General features: G+C 43.9%; 1 protein-coding gene across 15 annotated transcripts in view; it reads left to right on the plus strand.

The window, feature by feature from the left end:
- LOC117264706 (uncharacterized) overlaps positions 1-24,549 on the plus strand; it is a 170,532-nt gene that overhangs the window by 83,245 nt on the left and 62,738 nt on the right. For 14 of the 15 annotated variants that reach the window (XM_033638896.2, XM_033638893.2, XM_033638894.2 and 11 more), the window contains 2 exons: positions 5,875-6,063; positions 12,691-14,124. In XM_033638896.2, coding sequence (XP_033494787.2) covers positions 5,875-6,063; positions 12,691-14,124 — 1,623 coding nt within the window. The remainder of the gene's footprint in view (positions 1-5,874; positions 6,064-12,690; positions 14,125-24,549) is intronic. The other variant, XM_078162459.1, reaches the window with a different exon arrangement.

A 24,549-nucleotide genomic window follows, 5' to 3' on the forward strand; every position in this document is an offset into this window, starting at 1 on the left:
CTGGACAGCCAGGAATTGGAAGAAGATTTTGTGCTCAGATGAGTCCAGTTTCCAGCTTTATCTTCCTCCTACTAACGTGAGGGTACGCAGAAGGCCAGGCGAAGCATTATCTCCAGCATGTACAGTACCTACTGTCAAGCATGGTGGAGGCAGTATCATGGTTTGGGGATGCACGAGTGCTGCTGGTGTTGGTCATCTCACTGTCCGTGATGGCACATTGAACTCTACCAAGTATTGTACCATTCTCGAAACCCACATGCTCCCTTCTGCGCGTGCACTGTTCCGTCGAGGTAAAAACTGGATGTTTCAACAAGATAATGGCCCTTGCCACACATCCAAGGCCAGTAGAACTTGGCTGCAGGAGCACAGTATCCAGGTCTTAGAGTGGCCAGCTCAATCCCCGGACATGAGCCCCATTGAAAATCTGTGGTGGATTATCAAAAGGTCTGTTTCAAAGCATAAACCAAAGAATTTAGAAGAATTAAAAGCAGTAATTCAAGAAGAATGGGACAAGATTACCCCTCAACAGTGTGAAAGGCTCGTGGGGAACATGCCAGCCAGGATTAGAGCTCTACTACGTGCCAATGGCAGGACTACTAAATATTAATTTGATGATGTGATGGTTTATTTATTTTTTGTTCAGTTTTGAACACATTCTCTGTTATTTGTTGACTTTGATACCAACAGTGTTGAGAACTGACATATTGAAACTGTCAAGAATTTAGTTTTGTTAGTTTTTCTTGTAAACAATAAACAAAAAAAATATAATTTGTATTTGTTTGTATCTGTCTAATGCAGCCACACCTTTTGAAACACAAAAAAGATTTTTCCACAAATATTTCATGATAATATTTGAGATTGTGTAAAATTTTAAGGGTGTCCGAAAACTTTTTTCCACCACTGTATCTGGTGTTATAAGTCTACAAAAGAAGAAAAATTAAAAAAAAAATTCTGAACAAAACAAAGATAATAAATGAGCAGTGATTCTTTCTGTTGCACATCTAATGCTTTTATTTATATATGGACTGGTCGGACAGTGTTTTTTTTTTTTTTTCCAGACATGATCAAGGACAACACACAGCCAAAAGAGAGTTTTTGTTTTACACTGTACCAAAAACATATACCGTTAAAACTTCAAATAAAACCTTGTCCCATTTAAACAGCCAGTCCCTTTTATAAGCCTGGTATGGCTCCACATTTTGACAGATAAGCGTCTGGTCTGGTCTCCAGGCAGTTCATTTTCACAGAAGTCCTTTGGGTGTATAAAACTGGGTTGTTGGCTACTAAAAGGAAATGGCCACTTTAGAATGAAAATACAGACAGTACTTATTGACCCTCTTGCCGACAAGAAGTCCAGTGCAGTTTTTTAATCCACAAAACTCGTTCAGGGTATCAGAGGATAACCGCTAGCCGGAATAACAGCTACACTTGAAGTGCATGGAACCCACATTTTGAAAATGTAATAAAACTCCGTTAATGCATTTCAAAAACATCAGAATGGCTCGTCCTTCGTAATCCAAGTGCCCTGAAGCTGCGGCATGCAAAATTGACTTGAAAAGATGTAATTTACTCTACTTTTACAGCATCATTCCTCACCGTGGTCAGTTAGCCTGCCCCTAGCTGATGGCTAGTGGTGATGCTAGTTCTCGAGTCTAGTGTGATATCTCTGATACCCCAAACGAGTTTCGTGGATTAAAAAACTACACCGGTCTTCTTGTCGGCATGAGGGTCAGTAAGTACTGTCTGTATTTTCATTCTAAAGTGGCCATTTCCTTTAAGCTAACGTTAGTAAGCTTCTTTCATCATGCATACAAGTTGTGTCCATTTCTCGATTACCTGGTACTGTAACAACTGGTGAACAGGTGAGAGTGGACTTAAATGCGCGACTCTGGAGACAGCTCGGGTAAAATAACACAGTCATTACTGGTCAAAAGGTAGGTTTGGTACACAGAAGGACAATCAGTGAAGGCAAACAAATCCAACAGGGATGAGACTGAGTCAGAGTCAATCAACAGGCTAAATCCAAAAAAACAAAAAGGACACTAGAAAACAAAAGGCTGGAACACAAGGCACACACAAAGAGCTTAGATGAACTGGCACCGAGAGAAAACAAGACACACACTAAATACTCTGGTGAGAGGAAGCATAACGAGACACAGAGAGATTGACTCGCTTCTGTTTCCAGCCTCAAGTGGCCATTAGAGGAACTACAGTTTTAGGCATTTCCACGCTGACTTCATTTTTCATCCCTGATGGTTGCCGCTTGGTGTGAACATGTGTAGCAATGTGCTACCTGTATGTCCAGTATGGCTTTGTACTGTTTCCATGTGATATTTGTGTACGTACTGTGCACAGTTCTCACATGATTGTTTGATTCTTCTCTAAATTTGGTAAATGGTTTGTTTAGAAAAGAGGCTGACATTTTAGAAATTCAGTTAAACCATCAATCACTGAGGATCGTTACAGTAAAAATAATGATATTTCTTTTTTTTATTAGATTTCCTCTCTCAATAAAAACGTCACTACAGTCCAACAACTGGCCTTCAATCTGTGGTCGTAAAACCCACCCTGATAAATGGCTTGTGGTGAGGCGAAGCTTGTTAGCTGCATGCAGAGCTGTAGCTGTCACTAGCTTGGTGTCTGCTGGTACTCCACACAGTGACACACACACACACACACACACACACACACACGGTATGAGCTATGAAGCTGAGTTATGTCTTTCACCATGCCAACCTCTGCATACCCAGCACCCAGCTCTCATTGTTGCCTTAATGAGACCTGTCGTCTCGGAATTACTGCTCCAGGCTTGAACACACACTTATATCTTTCTTCATTTCTCTCTCCTACACACACACACACACACACACACACACATTCCTGCAAACATACACATACAGTTGACACTTTAATGAATTCCCACAAAATTACATCTCAGTTTCCACCAATTTATCTCACACACCACACTCTCATGTGCTTGCACAATCTTGACTAATCATACTCATTACTTTGTATTCAGACAACACACACTTTATCATCTATTATAATCTCACTCAGGCTCTCTCACACACACTGTTCATGCACACAGACAGGTGAATTCACAGAGTAGTTTGGTGAAATAAAACCCCCTTCACATTTTCAGGCCGCGAGCCACAAGTTGTGACCGACACTGTGCAGAAGCATTCCTCAAAACTTCAGGCATTCAAACCACTGACAGGTGAAGTGAATAACTTTGATTATTTTGTTCCAATGCATTGTTCTGCTGGGAAACCTTTGGTTCTGGCAGTCATGTGGATACCACCTGACATGTTCCACCCACTTAAACACCATTGCAGACCAAGTACCCCCCCTCATGGCAACAGTACTCCTCAATGGCAGTGGCCCCCAGCAGGATAATGCAGCATGCCACACTGCAAACATCGCTCAGGAATGGCCAAAGGAATGTGACAAAGAACTCAAATTTTCAACCTGGCCAAATTCCCCAGATCCTAATCTGAATGAGCATCTGTGGCATGTGCCATTAACCCTTCGTCACAACCCACTGGACTAAATGGATCTGCCGCCAACGCAGGACACTCCCAGGGATCCTGTGTCCATGCCTCGACAGGTCAGAGCCAAGTCCGATCCAAGATGGCCCAAATTTGGATTGGGGGTACATCTGGGGTACCGGCACATCACAAGAATCCTTGAGCAGATTGGGACCTGGGAAATTTAGAAGCCAGGTCGACACCTTGAGCTTTTTGTCACGCTCCACAGGCCTAAACAGTTTTTGTAGTGTGGCATGCAGGGCCACTGCCACTGGGGAGTACTGTTGCCATGAGGGGGGGTGCTTGGTGTACAACGGTGTTTGAGTGGGTGGAACATGTCAGGTGGTGTCCACATGAATGCCAGAACCAAAGGTTTCCCAGCAGAACAATACATTGGAACAAACTAATCAAAGTTATTCACTTCACCTGTATAACCTAATTCTAACACATGCAAGTAGCACAGGAATACAGAGACGCTATTTGCTTGGCAGCAGTGGCGCCCCTGGGAATCTTTCATAGGGGTGGCCATATAGGGCCACCGAAAATTGTGATTGTCACACCAAAGAATTGCAAACTGATATACTTTGATTCCTTATTTTACAGTTGATATTACTAATTGTCCGATGTGCGTAGACTAATACCAGTAGAGTACGGTACAAGTACCCTTAGAACCCTTTTTCGTTCAGAGAACTTCACATGAGAGTTCAAGGGGCCTCTTTGAAGATCGCCATGCCAGTTTTTCCATCGCCAAAATTTAGCCAAACTTCGGAGCACTATTGAGCCAAGCTATGCCAACATGCTCGGTACTAATTAAAGCTTTAGGTTGTCTACTCTCTCAAGATAGCAATATCTTTGTGCTAGCCTAAAACAGTAATGTCAGCCTCTACTTACAGTTTTTTGTGGAGGGGGACTGTACTTTAATAAGGAGGGCCATGGCCCCTCTTCTTGGCAGTAGTAGATGTCTTTCATCCTCTGCAGGTGCTTTGAGAGTTAAGTGGTTTCTTTCTCGTGCAGGTTTAGTGGCCACAAAATCCGCACATTCCTTTTGTGAGTTTGCCTGAGAGTGTCCCCAGGAGCTGTGTAGATTATTTGTTGTTTTGTCAGGAGTCACTCTTGCTGCTGCTCTTTTCATCTTGCACCTTGTCCTCTTTGACTTTCTCTCTCCTGGTTTGTTCAGTTCCCACCTCCCCTTCTTCTCTTGCTTTGCCAGTGAACAGCACTGTACTTTGGTTTGTTCATGTTGTGATGAATAAACCAATAGAGAGAATATCCTCGTTCACCTTTTTAGTGTTTGAAAACCTTCTACAGCTGAACATCGAGCTTTTGCACTCACAAAGAACAAGATAGTTTCCCTATAGTACACTGTAAATTTCAGTGGTTAGCATTGTTGCCTCAGACGGTTCCTGGTCCGAACCCTGGGTGGGGGAGCCCCTCTGTGTGGAGTTTGCATGTTCTCTCCGTGTCAGCGTGGGTTTCCTCCAGGTGCTCCAGCTTCCTCCCACAGTCCAAAGACATGCAGGTTAATTGGTGACTCTAAATTGTCCGTAGGTGTGAATGTGAGTGTGAATGGTTGTCTGTCTCTATGTGTCAGCCCTGTGATAGTCTGGTGACCTGTCCAGGTTGAACCCTGCCTCTCACCCAGTGTCAGCTGGGATAGACTCCAGGCTCCCCCTGCGACCCATAAGAGGATAAGGAAATGAATCAGTGAATGAATTTACAGTAAATTACTGGCTACAAGGTGCATTACTTTTGAAGTAAATTACTGTTATTTTTACAGTAAATTGTTGTTAAATGACAGCTGTGTACTGTGATCTCACAGTTAAGCCTGTATATTACTGTGATTTAGCAGTATGCTCCTGTAAAATGACTATATTTAACTGTGACCTTGCAGTTAAAGCACATTAAATTACTGATATAACAGTAAGTTCCTGTAAATTACTGAATTTAACTGTAACTTCACATTTTATGTACATTTAATTACTGTGATTTAGAAACATACTCCCGTAGAATTACTGTATTTCACTGTAATGTCACAGTTAAACTTACTACATTCACCTGCATGAGTTTCACAATAAAATTCTGAATTTGGTTGAATATCACAGTAAAAGCCTGTGAAGTGATAATAATGAGAAAATTTAATGGGAAATATTACAGTTACATATTGTAATTTCCTGGAAATATTTTGCAGTGCAGATGATGTCATTGGGCGACCCGTCGTTAAATGGGAAGGTTTATTACCATTAAAAGAAAAACAACAACAGTGTATATTTAACAACAGTGACATCAGTGCGAAGAGAATCACCAACACTAACTCTACAATATCTGTTTGTCTGCCTTTGCTTGTCAGGTTTCTCCCAGCCTGGTGGGATGGGGCTCAACGTGGAGGTGGGGGCTGCACCCCTCTCGGCAGAGAGGATGTCAAGTATAGCAGAACCCCAGCATCCCACACCCCCGGCGGGCTCAGAGGCCCCTAAGGAGCACAGCCCCATGCTGCCTGAACCGCAGCCACCTCGCAGCCCTCTGGATGTGTCAGCAGGTAAAAACAAAACCCTCATATACCAACGTGTTAACTGCTAGATCTCTGTAACGTCTGACAAATACTGCTTATTAAGCTACTGTAATATGACCCACTTCTGTAGCATTGCCTGTAATGTACAGTTGATTCATGAGGAGTTGGATTATTTTAAATCAGCCCCAGCAGGAATAACTGATCACTGTATAGTGTAATATATCATATATATGTGACTGCGCCCTGTACTGCACTGTCTCATTTGTTCCACAGAGGGGTGCAGTATACAGAGCAGCTGTCCGTCTTTTCTATAGCTTCCTCCTCACACACACTCCAGCTCCAATGTGATTTAGTCATCCAGCTCAAGGTCAATGTGATCTGATGCTGACATGTACAGTATAGGGTCTGCCATCATGCCATAGCTTCTAGTCCTATACTGTATGTGTTTAGTCTGTGTGTGTGCGTGTGTGAGAGAGAGAGAAGCTGTCTGTGTCCCTCACTGTCCACCCTCTCAGTCCCCCTCCCCCATGGGGCTGCTCTCCAGTTCAATGCCCATCTGATCCTAGAGAGCATGGAGTTGTAGTTGTCACCATTCTGCAGCTTGTGTCAGCCAGTAGGTTGCCGCGTACATCCCATGCGGGCAGTGAAACGATGCACGGAGCATCACAGCAGCTGAGCCCCCACAGTGCGCTGCTGCACAGCAGGTGGCAGAACCCCCTGTGTCGCTGTACTAAATAAGAGCAGCGGGAGGAATATCAAAGTGGCTCTGCCTCTATTTGGTGTCTACACAGCCGTTAAAAGATTGTTCTGCATGAAATAATCATAAGCTGTGCAAATATGTCTAAGAATACAGAGCCTGCTCCTCCTCTGAGACCCCATAACTGAAGCTTTGTGGGTGTGAGGAAACTGGTGTTGGTGTCACATGGCCAGCATGTACTCATGAGTGGGATCATAGGATAAAATGAAACAAATACAAACCCTAGTCACATGGATGATGCTCATTTGAGTTGTTCTCGGGGCGTCTGCAGGTCCTTAAAAAGTCTTCAAATGTCTTCAGTTTTATAGATATTGGACCTTAGAACAAATAGTCTTAAAGTTGAGTTTGTGAGCTCTTAATTGCCACAGACAGTTAATCTAATTTAATTTATCTGTCTGAATTTCTTTGGTCAACATAAGTCAAACTCTTTGGTGTTAAAGTCCATATTTCTGATGTTACAAATCTGTAAACCTACTATTGAACCTAATACAGTCGTTTCACTTTATACTTGTACTTACCTGTTGGCAAAATGTAGATTAACCAAACTCACTTTAGTAAGAATATTTCCTACATAAAACCTACCTCTGCACAGGACTATATATATTTACCACTTACGCTTATACTTAACCTGCAATGCTTCAATAAGAAAAAAAATTGTCCAAAAATGAGTCTTAAATTTGGTTAAAAATGATCTTGACAAGGTTTTAAAAAGCATTAAATCTAAGTGTCTGATACCTGTAGACACCCTGGAGATGGAATCTGGTTTGTCTGATTCCTCCCGCTGCTAAAATCTAACCAGAGACCAAAACAACAACAGGAATGTTTGAATCAGTGCAGCTGAGCAGTGCTTGGGTTTAACTGCAGCGAGCGGAGCCACAGCCTGACTCACTCTGCAGCAGACAGAGGTGACTCATTCACAAACTCTTCAATCAATGTGTAACAGGTGGTGAGGGCAGAGAAAATGGAGACTGCTGTGGTTTGTTAACCCCTCACTGCCACCCTGAAATTGATCAGAAGACACAGTGCCCGTCTCTCTCACTATCTCAATCTGTGTGTGTGTGTGTGTGTGTGTTTATAATCTCCGCTGACTCTGACTCAACAATGCGGCAACCACCAACTCCTTTTTCCATATTCTAAGATGTAGAGTGAAGAACTTTAAAAACCTGAAGGGAGTCTTTAATGAGTCTGAATGTCTCTCTGTTGTCGAGCAGATTTAATGAACTACCGACATTATGAATCCTTTCCATTCTGAATTTGATGCCTGCAACATGTTTCAAAGAAGTTGGGACAGGAGCATGTTTACAAGTTTTGAAAGTGAAATTATTTCCCTTTCGTGCTTGATCTACGACTTTAGGTGTTGAACAGTCCAGGGTTTCCGTTGCTTCATTTTGTGCTTCATGATGCACCATACTGTTTTTTAATAGGAGTCAGGACTGCAGGCAGGTCAGTCTAGTACCTGCACACACTGATGGAACATGTGCAGGATGAGTCTCATTGTCTACCTGGAATATGCAGGGATGTCCCTTAAAAAGAGGTTGTCTGGATGGCAGCATATGTTGCTCCAAAACCTGTATGTGCCTTTCAGCATTCAAAGTGCCTTCACAGATGTGAGAGTTACCCACGATGCCATGGGCACTAACACACCTCTATATCATCACAGATGCTGGCTTTTGAAGTTGGCGCCGGTAACAATCTGGACGGTCCTCTCCCGCTTCAGCCCAGAGGACACAATGTCCACGATTTCCATGTGTACAAGCGACTGAAATGAGTTTCCTTTGTGGGGTGTCTGGGCTCAGACTTAGAGATAGGGTGAGGAGCTCGGAGTAGAGCTGCCGCTCCTCCACATCATAAGGGGCCTCCCATTAGAGGTGTTCTGGGCACATCCCACTGGTAGGTAGTGATGGCCAAACGAAGCCTCATGAAGCATTTTCTTTATTTTCTGTGCCCAACAAAAGCTTATTGAATTGCCATTCTTTGAGCCTCTCTCTTTAAACCATGAGCGCCATCTAGTGGGCTCAGAAAATAAAGAAAATGCTTCATGAGGCTTCATTTGGCCATCACTACTGATCGGAGGCCCCGGGGCAGACCCAGAACACACTGGAGGGATTACATATCTCATCTGACCTGAGAACGCCTTGGGGTCTCCCAGGAGGAGCTGGAAAGCGTTGCTGGGGAGAGGGACGGCTGGGGTGCTTTGCTTGGCCTGCTGGCCCCGCGACCCGGCCCTGGATAATCGGATGAAAATGGTCGAAAGGATGTTCATAGACAAACATTGTTCTTGTTAGATTAGTGGTTCCCAACTGGTGGATCGTGGTCCAAAAGTGGGTCGCGGGTCCATTCTGAATGCACTGCAAGTGACTCTGGAACATGTCAAGTTTGTAAAAAACACACTTTATTTCAAAGAACAATGATTTTTAGGCACAGAGCTTTTATTTTGAAGTGCCGTTCCCAGTTGTAAATTGAGTAACAAATGGACAGCTTCTTGACAGAGACAGCAAACTAGCTTGATGACATGGCCAAACACAAGTGTGTATTTTACTGTGTGGACCTTGAACTAATGACTGTGGAGAAATCTGGACCCTGACGCTGGACCAGTTGGGAACCAGCGTGTTCGTTTGCTGACACAGTTTTTTCACTAAGTGACCATCCTTGCTTGTGAACAGCTGAGCCTTTCGAGGATGCCCCTTTCATATGATGATGATACTATCATTTATCACCAATGAACCTGTTTAACTGTACAGTGTTCTAAACAGGTGTTTTTTGAGCATTCCACAGTTTTCTCAGTCCTTTGTTGCCCCTTTCCCAACTTTTTTGGAGCATGTTGCAGGCATCAAATTCAGAGTAAGTGTATATTTACAAAAAACCCAACACAGTTTATCAGTTTGAACATTAAATATCCGCTGTCTTTGTACTGTATTCAATTTAATACAGGTCAAAACAGATTTGCAAATCATTGCATTCTGTTTTTATTTACGTACAGCGTCCAAGCTTCTGTGAAATTGGGGTTGTATACACCACCATTAGTTTTTACTTGTAATATATACATCTGACTCTACAATCACAGCGTCAGAGGAGTGCTGAAGGTAAAGGAAAACAAATAAGGGAGGACTTGAAAGCAATTTTCTTTTTACACTTAACATACTTGAGTGTACACAGGAAGATGCGGCAGAATGGGATATGATATAGTAAGGAGAGGGTGCTTCAGACTGTCATGACTCTGTTGCTGTTGGTGAGTAGTGGATTAAAGGTTGGGAGCGAGCAGAACAGTCTCATGGCAGTTGCCTGGAGGTATGCAGGCCTTTGGATCCTTCAGCATCTCTGTATATACCAGCACTCTGGTTTAAGTAGTCCTGTGCTGTTGTTGCAGGTCAAGGTTATTTACGGCTCATTCTCCGGCCTTAAAGTTGCCAAGCAGCTAATTTATATGCAGTGGAGGTGTTTGCATGGTGGATGATAGGACGCCGCTTGACAGTTTTAAATTTTACTCTTTGAATGGTTTTCACCATTTGAAGAGTGTTTTTATATTTGGAAGAGCTATGAATGGCAGTTTTTGCAATTAAATTGATTCTATTTTCAAACACCTCAACAACAAGCTTCGGCTTTATTCCAGTGTGTGATAGCGTTTGATCAAAGCGTCATATGAAAGTAAGCAAGAAGCAAGAAGTAAGCAAGAAGGATATTTGCCGCATTGCGCACTGCAGTTCTGCATTTGAATCATACTGCCTTTTAAAAGGCCAGGAACCTTCTTGCTGTGAGGCGACAATGCTAACTGCTGCATCTTTGTGCCGTGGGGGAGCCCTTCTGTGCGGAGTTTACATGTTCACGTATCAGCGTGGGTTTCCTCCAGGTGCTCCAGCTTCCTCCCACAGTCCAAAAACACGCAGCCTAGGTTAATGAGTGACTCTAATTTGGCCGTACATGTGAATGTGAACGTGAATGGTTGTCTGTCTCTGTATGTAAACCCTGTGATAATCTGGTGACGTGTCCAGGGTGTACTCTGCCTCTCACCCAATGTCAGCTAGGACGGGCCAGAAATAGATCAACTGCAGTATATGCACATACAGTGAGATGGCTGTTTGTTGACCCCCCCGCTCCCTCCCCCAGCCTAATGAGGTTGCACGACTCAACATTTAAGTCATTCTGGTCCATGTGGCTGATGTCTTTTTCTGACTCTCCCAATTAGTGCACATACAGTATAGAGAGTAAAGTTCTGTCGGGGCTTTGTTAACATGAAATATGGCCCTCCAGAGGGTAACTGTGTTGTATGGGGCCTGACAGCTGCTCCACTTTAGCAGTTCTTTCTGTGTGTGTGTATCACTGAAAACTAGAATCAAACTGGGCCAAAGTAGAAGAACAACCCTCAGTGGGCAACTTCCCCTCTACTCTTGTTACCTCCCGCCTACCTGAGCTTCATTACACAGTGTCCCAAAACCAGGCTGTTTTAGTTACATCATGGCTGCCTGTAACTGACCTCCTTTCTGTGGGACCATTAGGCAGTCTATTTGTTTTGTCTGTCTCTGTTTCCGCGTACATTGCAACATAAATGTACACACACACCTGAATCTTACACTCTGTTTTGATTTCAAACAGAGCTTTTTTGCCACCCAATAGTTTCAGCGTAAGCATGCACTGTACCAGACCCCGGGGCTGCAGTGAGTCAGCCACCCAAAAGTACAATTTCTCTATCATTTAATTCAATACTCTCCACAGTGTTTATGTGTGTGTGTGTGTGTGTGTGTGTGTGTGTGTATTCTCATGCCTCCAAGCATTTATTCACTCAGCGTTGACACAGACAGAATTTTAAGACTTGAAATCCAGCTTGGGGTTGACATGTATTTGGTTATATTTTAAGATCAATAAAACACATTTGCTTGTTTGACTAAAGGGTGCAGATAAATGAAGGAGAAAAAGCTCTCCCACAGCTCCTATCCACAAAGGCTGTAGCGATTACGTCTCGGCTGTCTGGAGCATCACACATTGCTTCTGGACTTTGATTGAATTCCTCCAGATGCTTCGATGCTGTGTCTGATCCATTTTGGCATCCTCTCAGCCTTCCCACCATCTCAGCTAATAAAAAATAACTGGAATAGCTACTACACATTAGAACTCCTTAAAAAATGTGTGTACACTTTCAGTGATATGATCGTCTTTGTTGTATTGTTTTTGCCTGTTTGTCTGATGCATTCTTAAGTTTCTCAGATCAGTCCCTTTCACACATGCACTGCAAATCTGAAATTATCTAGACATTTCCCAGAGTATGTGTGAACGCAAATGTGTGAATCAGTTAGATTGGACAGTAAATGGACTTTGTCTTGCCAGCTCCCTGGTACAAAGTTCGTATAATGTTCGATTGAGCCGGTGTGTGAATAGAGCAAGTAATTGTCCGGAGAATTCAGAGCTAGCGAGTGGGCATGTTGATGACGTTTCCGTCATGCGGCTCGCATGAAACTGGAGGGAAACAACAGTCATCTACACAAAGCTGTCAATGAAAATCTCTAATTGGAGAGATGACAAGATTAGGGAAACTTCTGCTGGTAAGAGCGAAGTCAAAATCATCAAACAAATTCAAGGAACAGCACAAGATTCTGTGGTTCATGACCAAATTCTGGCTACCTGACCGAGGTGTAATCTTACTCTACTCAGGCACCATCCTTACTTAAATTGTAATATTTCCGGTAGGTGACAATGTTTTTGACACAGACAGTCTCCTGTTGTATGCTACATGTGTGAAAGGGAAACTTCGGACAATGTCCAGCGAAGCCAGTGCCAGGCATTGTCCGGAGTTCATATGAGAAAACGGCTACATTTTCTGTTTGAGTTAGAGTAAGGGAACCAATTCATATCCACATACCCATCTTCCCCCAACTTTAAACTCTCCCCTCTTCACCCACAACAAGGTGCCGTAGGTGACTGCTGGCCAGACGGGGCTGGCATCCTATCAGCAGACCTCCCTTTCACCCCCAGTGTTGCCAATGTGATCACTCGCCATTGCGGCCATCTTGCAGTCAGCCCTGATGACTCACCTGACAGTTGGCCTGTCCGAGAGAGCACTGCATATGCTGGAGGCGACGAAAGGGAGGGAGATGGTTCAGACCGAAAACAAAAGAAAAAGAAGAAAAGGCGACAGAAAGATGAGGGATCTTACGAACACCCCGAGAGCAGGGGTCACCCTGAGGTGCAGACACAAGGAGAAAACACAGAGGAGTTCTACCACAGGATTGGCCCAAGGCGGGATAGAGGAGAAGGTGGCTGGGAGGAGCAGCTTGGAAAGAGTGGAGGCCGTGGGAAGAAGGGTAAGAGCAGGAAGAAGATTCCAGAGGAGTGGGGAGTGGGAGCAGAACCGTTTGTCCCTTCGGCTGCGGTGACCTCTCAAATCACTGAGGAGAAGTTGTTGGATCTGGGGAGTTCTACTCAGGCAAACTTGGAGGCCTCGTTCGTAGACATGGACACCAGCCAGAGCCCCTGGAAACAGGAGGTCTTCCCAGAAGAAGGCCTGGTCCCGTCCCCCCTGTCTGAGGACCTGTTCTCCCCAGCAGCTGCTCCCATGATCCCACTGGTCCTGAACAGCGAGCTGAAAGCCACAGCACCTCCATTCACTATGCCCTCCACCACCAACAGTGCGACACTTGGCTCCTTCCCCATGGTTCCTCGCCCTGATGATCCATTCGACCTCCTGATGGATACTGAAAATGCAAGCTTAGGCAACAGCAGCCAGGCCTTTTCACCTGGTGGTGACTTGGTTGACAGCGGGATGTTTGACAACACCAGTTCCCTCCTAGAGTCTCATGTGCAAGTCATGCCAGAGGGAGACACCTCTGCTTTCAGCCCTGCCTCCCAGCCGAGCCCAGGCCTTTCCCAAAAAGGCGAGGTGTTAGCCACGGCCCCACCTCTTTCACCTTCAGATGCTTCATGGCTCCTAAATGACTCCAACGTGACCGGCAACAGCGAGCTCTTTGACTTCAGTGACATGAGCGCCCCAGGTCATCCTGTAACCTTAGGGCTGTCCTTCGATACTCCAAGCCCAGCTCCTCTCCGCTCCCCCAAAACCACAGCACAGGAATTCCAGCCCAAAGAGCACAAAGATGCCAAATCAGCCCAGAAGCAATCCAAGAAGTCTCGTTCTTCATCCTCCTCCTCCTCTGTCAAGAGTCCCACCTCTCCAGGAGCAAAGAATTTCCCTCTCCAAGCATCCCCACTCATCAGCCCCTCTTCCCCTCCATCGGCCACCCCAGGATCTGGTCTTAACCCTACAGCTAAGCCCTTCTTTCCCAGCTTTGCTGATCCCATGGATGAACCCGCCATGGTCCCTCCAGTTGCCCCCGTCATCGAAGGTTGGTTGTAGTCAGCTCTGGAGAAAATAGTAGCTAATTATAGAGTGACTAGAGACTAAAGACCAGTGGTTTATTGTCATGCATGGTGTTTTCATCCAGCTTGAGTCTTCCATATATTTGAAACTGATTTTAAATGCTATTTGGGCAGGATTGAGTGTTTGGTTGTCTTTTACCCAGTAGGAGTTAGATCGATAATGAGACCCCTTGCATGGACACATATATCTAAAAATCTTGACTGGGGCTTTTTGGCTTGTCCAATTTGGACTCTTTCTGAGTGACTAATGCATGAGCTCAAGTGTTGACCTGAGGCTGTGGATTGGCTTGACTTTAATCTGTGAGTATCTTAATGCCCGAATGTTGCACCGCTGGGATGTTCTTGTGATTAACAGTGTTGCTGTTGATGGATGTGCTCCTACTAATCAATCACAGTCTTTCTCCTTAGCAACACCACTAGACATCTTCACCAAATCAAAACCAACCTTCTCTTTCTCTCTTCTGTCCAGGTGTATGTGTTAACACTGTAATCATGCTCTGTTTCCTTTGCATCCAGGGGTGAGGTGTCACTCTTTCTTCTCTCCCGTGTGTCCAATTAACACTGTTTTCCTCACTAGTTTCTTTACAACTTCTCCTAGAAAAGAATGTTGAAGGTCATGTTAACTCCACCTCTGTTGTCATGTATCAAGAGTTCACACCCTGGTGTGTCTCCTGAGCCTGTGACTTTAAAAAAGTATCAAATGGTAATTGTTGTTTTTGTCGATTTTTACCTTCCATGTTCTGTGATGATTGCTGCCTTGGCTGCTCCTGCGTCGTTAGGTGAGTCCTATTTTAATTCCTCTTGTGTCTTTGTTGTGTTTCTTTCATGCATCATTGTTGAGACTAGTCACTGTGATGATGACAGAATGATTGGCAGAAGACGCAGACAGTTGAGTGCAGAATTCAAAAAGGCTGCCATTGCCTAGAGGAGTGATGAGGTGCTGAGCAACAAATCAACCAATCAATCAATCAATCAATCAATCAATCAATCAGTTATTCACTGTAGGCATTTAATTCTAACAAAGTTGCCCTCTGCTTCTTCTCCTGGTTCTGAATTTTATGGCTAGAATACCAAGGCACCACAGAAGTCTGAAGATTGTCATTTAGGTGTTGTTAGGATGACTTCTCTTCTATTTGCAGATTTATGTTGTTTTATGGGCTTTGTCAAACCTTAACTTGTGATGTGCACAAGAGTAGGTTGCTCCACTTCTTTTGGGACACTTGTGTATACAACCTTTACATGTGGTCATGAGGTTTGGGTCATGGCAAAAGAATGAAATTGGAGATACATGTGGCCAAAAGTAATTTCCTGTGCAGGGTGGCTTGGCTTACCCTTAGAGAAAGGGTTAAAGGGTAACTAAGGTATTTTTCAATGTGGAGCTTGTTTTAACAAAGGAGACAGCAATAATTAATTCAATCAGTCCCGTATTTAACAAAAGCATTGCAGCCAGCAGTGGCAACATTGTCACTGTCAATTCACGTCACTGACAGGCTCAGATTATTATTTTAAGTGGCCGACAACATTATGGAAAGGATCCCTACAGAGACGGTCCTTTTTAGTCCTCTTTCCACCTAGCAGACCAGTACGGTTCTGTTCAGTTTAATACGCATTTTTTCCCGTTTCCACTGTGAAAAGTTGTGGATGGTACTAGGGATAGACCGATATGGATATTTTAGGGCCGATGCCGATACCGATTTTTTTCCATCACCCTTAGCCGATGACCGATTATGGACTGCCGATTTTCTTGAGCCGATATTTGGGGCCGATACTGCTTTTGCTCCCTCAATTTACATCAAAAAAATGACACAATGATAACAAATATTACAGGTCTCAAGTTTAAAATAAGAAACATTTATTGAACAGTAAAAAATACTAAAACAAGATGGAAAGTTGAGGTAGAACAGGTAGAATGTTATTATTATTATTATACATTCAAATAAAAAAAAGAGTTCAGTGCTCTTAAATCTTCCAGTAATGTCTTTATAAAATAAACAAATATTTAAGCTGAAGCATAAATAAAACAGCAACAACTGTACACAGTAGGATTTGCTGCATGTGTGCTGCAGGGTCTTCCAGCAACACAGAGCTGCCCGTGGATGCCTGTCTGTAAATCATGCCAGGGAAAAATAAATCCGCAAACCCACGCGTGTATCGGCCGATGCCGATACAAGTAAAAAACTCAAATATCGGCCCGATATATCGGCCGGCCGATGTATCGGTCTATCCTTAGATGGTACCGATGGAATTGTTCTGTACTGTCCCCATGTTTGGTCCCCCCTCTGTTGGGGTACCTAGCACACAGATCTGGTACTAAAAGGTGGAGCTGTGAACACTGCAGTCTGATTGGTCAGTAGAGGACGGTCACTCTGCTCAGGGCTGAGTTGTGGCTGGTTTTGAGCATTGTGTGAACTACTCCTCAGGGAAAAAAAAGTGTCATAGAGTGTTGTTCCTGTGGGCTACAGCAACACTAAACCCCTGAGCTTGCCTGAGAAGGACTAAATGCACAAAGCTGCTATTTTTAAATATCCCATGGAGAGAGACTCTCACTGCAGCCTGTTCTATTTTGTTCTAAAAATGTGGGCGTGCAGCCTCGTTCTCTGGACGATAAACAAGGTGCAGACTTCCATCTGTGTCACCAGTGAAGAGGAAATACAGTGAGTGCTGGACGGAGCAGGAGCAGGGTACTGTTTGCACTGGAAACACTAGGGTCTAGGTACCATGTGTGAAGGGTTACTGTTGGTACCACACCAAAAATGTTTGGTGGAAACCAGCGCTAAAATCAACCTGCGTAGTTGTCCCTCCATTGTGACATTAGAAAGTGTCACATTTATCTTACAAGTGTACTCTTCTTCAACATTTGCTTTACTTCCTGGATTTTTCCCACATGGAAATTCTGACCAATCGAGAGCAGCTTTCTCACACAAGGCATTTGATCTGGTCCTCTTGTAAATGCTGCCGTGAGAACACGAACCAACTCTAGGCAATTATACAACTTTGGAACAAAATAAGTCCCCGATTCAGACCAAAGCAAGACAACCCTAGGTCTGAAAGCAACCTTATTTAGGGGACGTAAATTGACAGTGCACAATTGCTGCAAGTGGTTACATCACAGTCTGTTTTGCTGCTGCTGGCTGCAGCTCTCTCACTAAATAGTAGATCAGTCTCATCAGTCATTGGACACAAAAACATGGAAAGATAGAGTCCAGGTTAGAAAAATACCAAAGATACCCTTTAAGAGCTCAGACATCTAGAAGAAGGTTGGGAAAGAATTCACAGTTAAAAGGAGTTGGTTAAGGTGTTTTGGGCTTAAGACAGGAGCCCGGAAAAGGATGTGTTGGCCACCTTGCTAGTTTTGTAGCAGTGTGACACATTAAGAAGAGGTTTCAGCAGACCATGAGATGATAATGTTAATTAAGTTAAATAATTAATATGTTAAGCTGAACGAGAGCTGTTGATCTGTATCATGTTCAGCTCTTGTTTAAATGTAGATGAATTTGTATCAGGGTTGCTCAGCAAACTGGGAAATAATCATGTTTACAGCAGCAAGAGACGGGAAGCCAAATATAGAATTGATTGACACTGTGTGTGAGTGGGTGTGTGGATGTGACCTGTATGTGCTTGTGTATGTTGAGTGTATATGTATTGGCATTTGTGCATGTGTATACTTGCAAGTGTGCTTGTGTGTGCGTTCGTCCTTTCCCGAGGAGTTGAAGTGTTTTTCGTGTGCTGCTGTGATTTATGAGGATGCAGAGTTCCAGAGGATTCATTTCCTTGTCCTTCCCTTCAACACTTCCTGTCTCTGCCTCCCGTCGGAGGCTGTAATGAGGACTGAGCAAGCCTTCAGCTCTCCACAGGAACAGCGGAGTGTTGAACCTGGCTATTAAGCAGCTTTGATCAATGCTTTCCACAAGAACGGAAGGGCTTGCATTAGTGTTTTTGCCACTTCCAAGTCGCATAGATAGAAGTTTAATGCGGCTTTTGTGGACGAAACGGCTGCTGTCAGTTCACATTTGTATGCGTGTTACATGCGAGACATGACAGCAGTGAATGTCCTTCATCCGATTTGACGTACATGATGTGCACACTGTGTTCTGTATGTGTTTTTGGGTACGTGTGTGTGTGCATGTGAGAGAAAAAAGAGTGAGACAGAGTGCTGAGTGCAGCTGGCTCTGTCTTCCCTCTGTGTAATGAGACCTTTTGTCAGTGTCCAGGGGTGGGTCTTTGTCACCAAGACTGGTATTTAAGCCTTGTACAAAAGATAAGAAGGCATGTGGAGCACAATAAAGAGCCAGACTTTGGAGGGTTACAGACAGGGGAGTACAGTACAGTGAGGAGGAGGGAGGTGGACATACGAGGAAAAAAAAAGCTGCTTAAACCACAGTAAATTAGAGTTAGAAATAAAAACGGCTTTCAGATACTTTCGAGAGAAACGGAGGGATGTACAGGACGGGGGTAGGGATAGGAAAATATTGTTTTTGTGCCACAGGAGAGAAAGAGGCGAAGGATGAAGGGGGAAGAGAGGAGGCTGTGGAAGACTTGTGGGATTGATGGAGGAGTATGAAGAGCTGAAACGAATGCTGACAGGCATATATAAGGATAATTTATAAACCCTTCTTTTAATGGCAGAGAGATATACAGGAGGAAAAATGAGGCAGAGAAGCCGAGATAGAGATGGAGAACGATGTAAACCTCAGGGAGGGTGATGTTTTAAATACTGAGAAAGAAGATAAAGGGAGGTTCAGAGATAGGGCTGCACATCAGGACCTGATGCCTTCATGGTATCAACTGGAATAACACAGTACCAGGTGGTATTAAAACGTCTTGAGTCAAACGGTACCTGCATTTGATCCTTTTTGCATCCTGACCCCCTGTGCTGAGAACACGAACCAACTCTAGGCAATTATTTAACTTCAGAACAACATTGGTCCCTGATTCGGACCAAAGGAGACGACTCTAGGGCTGAAAGCACCCTAAAGTATGGCTACACTACACCCCAACTCATTCACATCATGGGTATTGAATGAAGCACTCTATTGGTATCGGTATCACTTTAAGGGTGCTGGTATTGGTTATTTTTTTGAACGATATCCAGCCCTATCGGTGGTAGATGCTGTGTATCCACACCGAGTGAGCTACCAGCTTAAACAATTAAATAATACTTCTCATTTATCACTGTGTATTTTTAGATCCAGGAATTGTGCCTGGTTTTCTGTCTACCTTGTTACATCCCTGCTATTAATAGACAGTACAAAGTGTATCCTTCAGACTGCACATGACAACCATCTAAGCACCTCTGAACTGTGTACAGGTACATTAGCATCACCCACACATATACAAAGACAGAAATGTACATATGAATAATGCACTGTGTATTGACTATAGTGGTTCTATTGGCTGAAGTTGTATAAAATAGACTTAAAGCTGCAGTAATAGATATTTTTATGATAGCAGTTAGCCAGATGATTATATGGCAGGTAAATGGGGTCACCACAAAGAATTATCACCAGACCCACCTCCCTCTCTGCGTATTGTTTTGTCTCACCGCTCTCGCCAACCTTGTTTCCAGCAGCAGCAGCAGGCAGCTGTTTTCAATGAAAAAGCTGTGATAGACTGTACATGACCTGCTCAGTAGCAAATAGACAACATTAGCAACTAGCTGGTGAAGATAGTTGAGCATTTAGCAGCTAAGGAGCCAGATGTATTTCTCAGGAGGTGGTGCAGCCCAAAACAGAGCTAAAATAAATATTGGATTTACATTTGCCCTGAACGGGACTACCAGATGAGCGCTAATGATGCTCTGTGTAGGGCTGCCCCCTAATAGTCGACCAAACATTAGTCGACAAGAGAGATCATTAGTCGGCAAGTTTTACGATGATTAAAGCTATAGTGCGTAACTTCTGTCACCTCCCAGCGGATAATGTGTTGTTACAACTAAAAAGCTGGCGGCACTTCCATGTACACAGAGTAACACTCGCCAGTTGCCACACACCGTGTACACAGAGTAACACTCGCTTCTCACCGTGTACACAATGCTACACAACGTGGCGAACACCAGGCTGCTAACATTACATTACGTTCATAGCACCATTTCCAAGAAAATAATAAAGTACTAGGTCCAGTACATGTAACAGCAACACATACTACTCATAATATAATTATAAACCAAGTCACTTACTTATCCAACAGCAGCAAGGCAACATCCGTGTCTGCCCTCAGCCCAATTTCTTCCTTCAGGGCTCTCCACCGAGGAAAAGCGACGCCAATACAAATCCTTGTTTGCCTTCTCCGTCGGTCACTTTCCTTCTTTGCTAAGAGACCTTCAGCCGAACGTCCAGGCTTTTTCTTTGTGGTAGGATCCACTTCTGAACCGTGTCTCAGCCGCTTCTCCGCCATGTTGCTTTCTCTTTCTACCTGCACTCTACCTCTTGCTATGACACTCTCCGCTCTTCCTCCCCCTGCCCTTCCTGTTGTGAGGCAGCATTTCCTGTGCGCCAGCGCGGGAATGTCGCCGGTCGACACGCAAATTAAAAATGATATATATTGAAAAATAACGCGAGATGTTAGAGGAGCCGATCGGCTTAATCAGCATTGTGTCATCTCCTCTAGTAGTGGCTTGGGTGAAACGGACATTTACAGACCTGTAGAAGTTACGCACTATAGCTTTAATCTGAAAGGACAGACACAGGAAGTGTCCACGCTCAGCAGTCAGACAGGAGTCAGGTTAATCTACAGGGCTGGTACCTGCGGTTATTCCACAGGCTAGTTAATAACATGTCGGGCAGGAAATCCAAAGTGTGGGATCATTTTGAGAAGGTGAAGGACGAACCCAAGGTGATATGTAAACTCATCTTCATTGGTCGACTACAAACATGACGTATCATCTGAAACATGGAAGTAGCTACATGCCCATTAGCCCACAGCGTCATTAACAGGCGGCTCGCTCAGTGTGTGACGTGCACTTGGAGATAAAATATAGGCCTACATTAATGAAGGTTCATTAGTACGGTTTTGTATTTCTCTGTAATGTAGCACAGTGTTAACAATGTTACTGATACTATTCTTTCTCACACCTTCAACTCAAACCACCAAAATATATCATTTAATCATTACATTCATATCAGAAACATGCAGGAGACTAGTCCACTGATGGACCCTGATGACGACTGTTGGTTGACGAGGAAAATTTTTGTTGGGGGCAGCCCTAGCTCTGTGTAGGTTGGATGTCTAAATAGCTAATAGTTTGCTAACATATTTACCATTTGCTTGGATAAAAACGCAGCTAGTGTCAAAATATTAGTCCTCAAACAAAGTTTGTTGCCTCACGTCTGTGCGCTCCAGTACACTTTGGACCAAATCTCTGACGTCTCCCTGACACAACACGAACCACTGCCACAAATTTTTGCATGCAAACTATTAATTAAACATTGATAGTGTTTTTGAGAATCGATACAGTACCGCAGAACATGATGTCACACTGCTCGAGTGTGCCGACATTTTCTTACATCCCTGTTTATTAGGTGATGATATGTGGTTGTCTTGTTTCCAGCTCTTTTTCCTGATGTGGTTCTTTCTACTCTAAACTTATTACTTCAAATAAAAGGAAGATGTGGTACCAAAATAACCAGGAAGCACATTCCAGCACCAGCACCCCTCCCCCTCTCTCAGACAGAGCTAAAACACAGGTGCCAGCCGGTATAAAGGCCACAAATATACCGCCACTGTGCTCCCTTCTCCCTGCACAGACACACACACACACACAGTACACAACTGACTCATCAAACTATTCGAGGACGAACACAAATCCTCAAAAGGCAGGCAGGCGTGAATATACTGTATCAGCGGTCTATTTTTACCACATAGTGCTTTTCGTTGTTGTTCGGGCTCCTTTCATTGGGGAGCAGGCTGTTAGATGGTAGCCCAGAAGGGACATTTGTACAGTATGGCCCCATCCCCGAACGAGGGTGAGCTAATGCCTTTTGACGGCTTTAGGGGAAGTGTTGGGATTTCGCCTCGTTGGCACCACTGTAAAAGCCAACAGCTAACTGTAGGACAAGAGCGTACGTCACTGCGGGTTATTTCATCAGAAGATGCACCGTGCTCCAGCAACACATTCTGAACCCACAGAGAGGGAGATGGCTCCAGGGCAGCGGTGTGGGCTCTGCTTAACATTTCATACATTTTGGTATTGACATTTTAAAAAGGTGGATGTATCAGCTCAGTCAGGGGAAATTTTGGATTCCCTTTTTAGAGTTTGTCTCCCGCATTCAAAACAGCTGTGAGTGTGCGGCACACGCATTCATGTTGATTTTGTGAGATTTATTCAGAGGATGGAGGCTGTTTTAATATTTGGTGAGAAATAGTTTTCACTGCTGTATGCCAGTGAAGAGTATTTGTTACATTAAATCATCTTCAGAGGTTATTTCCATTCATGAAAAGTAATTTGGGGTTCATACGGTCCACACTCACCTCTACTAAAACAGACTAAATTCTCTGTCCATGGTGCTAAAACTCTGTGTAGCAGCCCACATTCATGTCCTCCATCATTACAGTTCTTTACCAACACATTCTCACTCTGACCTCGTCACATATTGACCTTTGGTCATGGACGTTCTGGGACGCCATGTCAACTTCAGCGTGTTACATGCAGTCTTTTTTCAAAATACACTTCCGTTTTCACAAGAAATGTACAGTTTGCATACAGTCTCTTTCAAAATAAAAGCACTATGTCAGTTCAGCTCCCCAAATTGACCTTTTTTTTCCTTCAACAAAAGCATGTAGTTACGTTTTGCCAACAACACACATGGTTAGTTTTAGGAAAAGACAACAAGAGCTTGGCTTTACAATTTTAGGGGAGGTGAACACCAGCCTCCTGGATGAAAGTCGGTGGATGTCGGACCCATACACCAGCCCTTCTGCCCGCCCTACTGGGACTTCCACCACATTAACTTTTGTTCTTGTCCTGCCACATTTCCCCCTGACACCACTGGGAACAGTTAAACTATAACAAACAGCGAGTGGCTGCGTACCATGCCAACGTGAAAGGACGGCTTTTTTTGTTGGTGTCTGACGCCGAAAGTCACTGCCCAAGCGCCGGATTTAGAAAAGTCAGCCCTACTCGGACTTCAGCTACCTTAACTTTTGTTCCTGTCTTGCCGTGTTTCCCCCTGACACCACTGGGCACCATTAAACTATAATGGTGACTAGCTGCGCATCATGCCGATTTGAAAGGACAGCTTTTTTGTCGGTGTCTGACACCGGAAGTCACTGCCCAAGTGCCAGATTTCGACGACTTCGGAGCGAGACGGGGTTGTTCTTTACATGCAGTATGTCATTACTCTTAAGGCTCCTTCATCCTCATCGTTATATCTGTATATGTACGGAGCCTTCTGTCTGTGGTCTGCGTTTATTTCATCTATATTTTTGCACGTTTTCTGAAAGCTTACAGATACGGACGAAATGGAGCAGTACCACCGGAGATTGTGGGGGCAGTGTGGCATAGTTCAAGCGAGATACAACCGTAGGATACAAAGAAGGTACAATTGCCAACATAAAGGACGCATGGAAGTATGAGTGCAGTGATGTTTGAAACGGACAGATCTATTTCCATACGTAAATGCAGTATAAATGAGCCCTTATTCTGCTACACTGTTTCCAGATGTTCAATTACTTGAAACTTGTGCAAATCATGATTTGAAAAGTTTGCTTTGCTGGCACTGGATGCTGTAGCTCTGTATAGACTATATCCATATAATCAATCTTTTATGTGCTCTTTTTAAAACTTTTCCTCTGTAAAAAGAAGTTGACCTGATTTCCAATTTAGCAGAGCAACTTTATGTTCTGAGCTTTGCTTAGGCAGCAGGTAAGCAAACAAGTAGGTCTGTCCAAGACAGTGTGTCTTCAGTGTCCTGATCACCAGTGCTGTAGCTTTGTTCATTTTCAACCCTTTAACTATTTAAAACTTGTGTCACAACACAGACACGACATTGAGTCTTGGTTTGTTCAGCCAGTTACACTAAGCTGAAACTGACTCTGTATTTGGATGAGAGTTTTCTGTGTGAGCAGTGGAGAGAGGGTGTTTTGCGGATTCAGCTTTTATTGAATATAAATAAATAAAAATAGATACTAAGATGAAAGCGTCTGAAAAAAGAAGAGGCCTAGCCGCTCCCCAGGCAGGCTGACTTCAGACACACAGAGAGCCTTTAAGAAAACAGAATGACGGGAAGGAGACAGATCTGAGGCAGACGAGTGTCCAGAAAAACACGAGACTGACAGAGGCACGGAAAAAGATCGATGAGCATCAAGGCAGCGAGGTTTAGGACCAGATCTTTGGCAGAGAAGCAGACAAGAAGAAGAAGATTCAAACAAGTAGATTTACACTTAAGAGATGCTTA

This window comes from Epinephelus lanceolatus, chromosome 20 (assembly GCF_041903045.1).
Source record: "Epinephelus lanceolatus isolate andai-2023 chromosome 20, ASM4190304v1, whole genome shotgun sequence".
NCBI classification, from domain to species: domain Eukaryota; kingdom Metazoa; phylum Chordata; class Actinopteri; order Perciformes; family Serranidae; genus Epinephelus; species Epinephelus lanceolatus.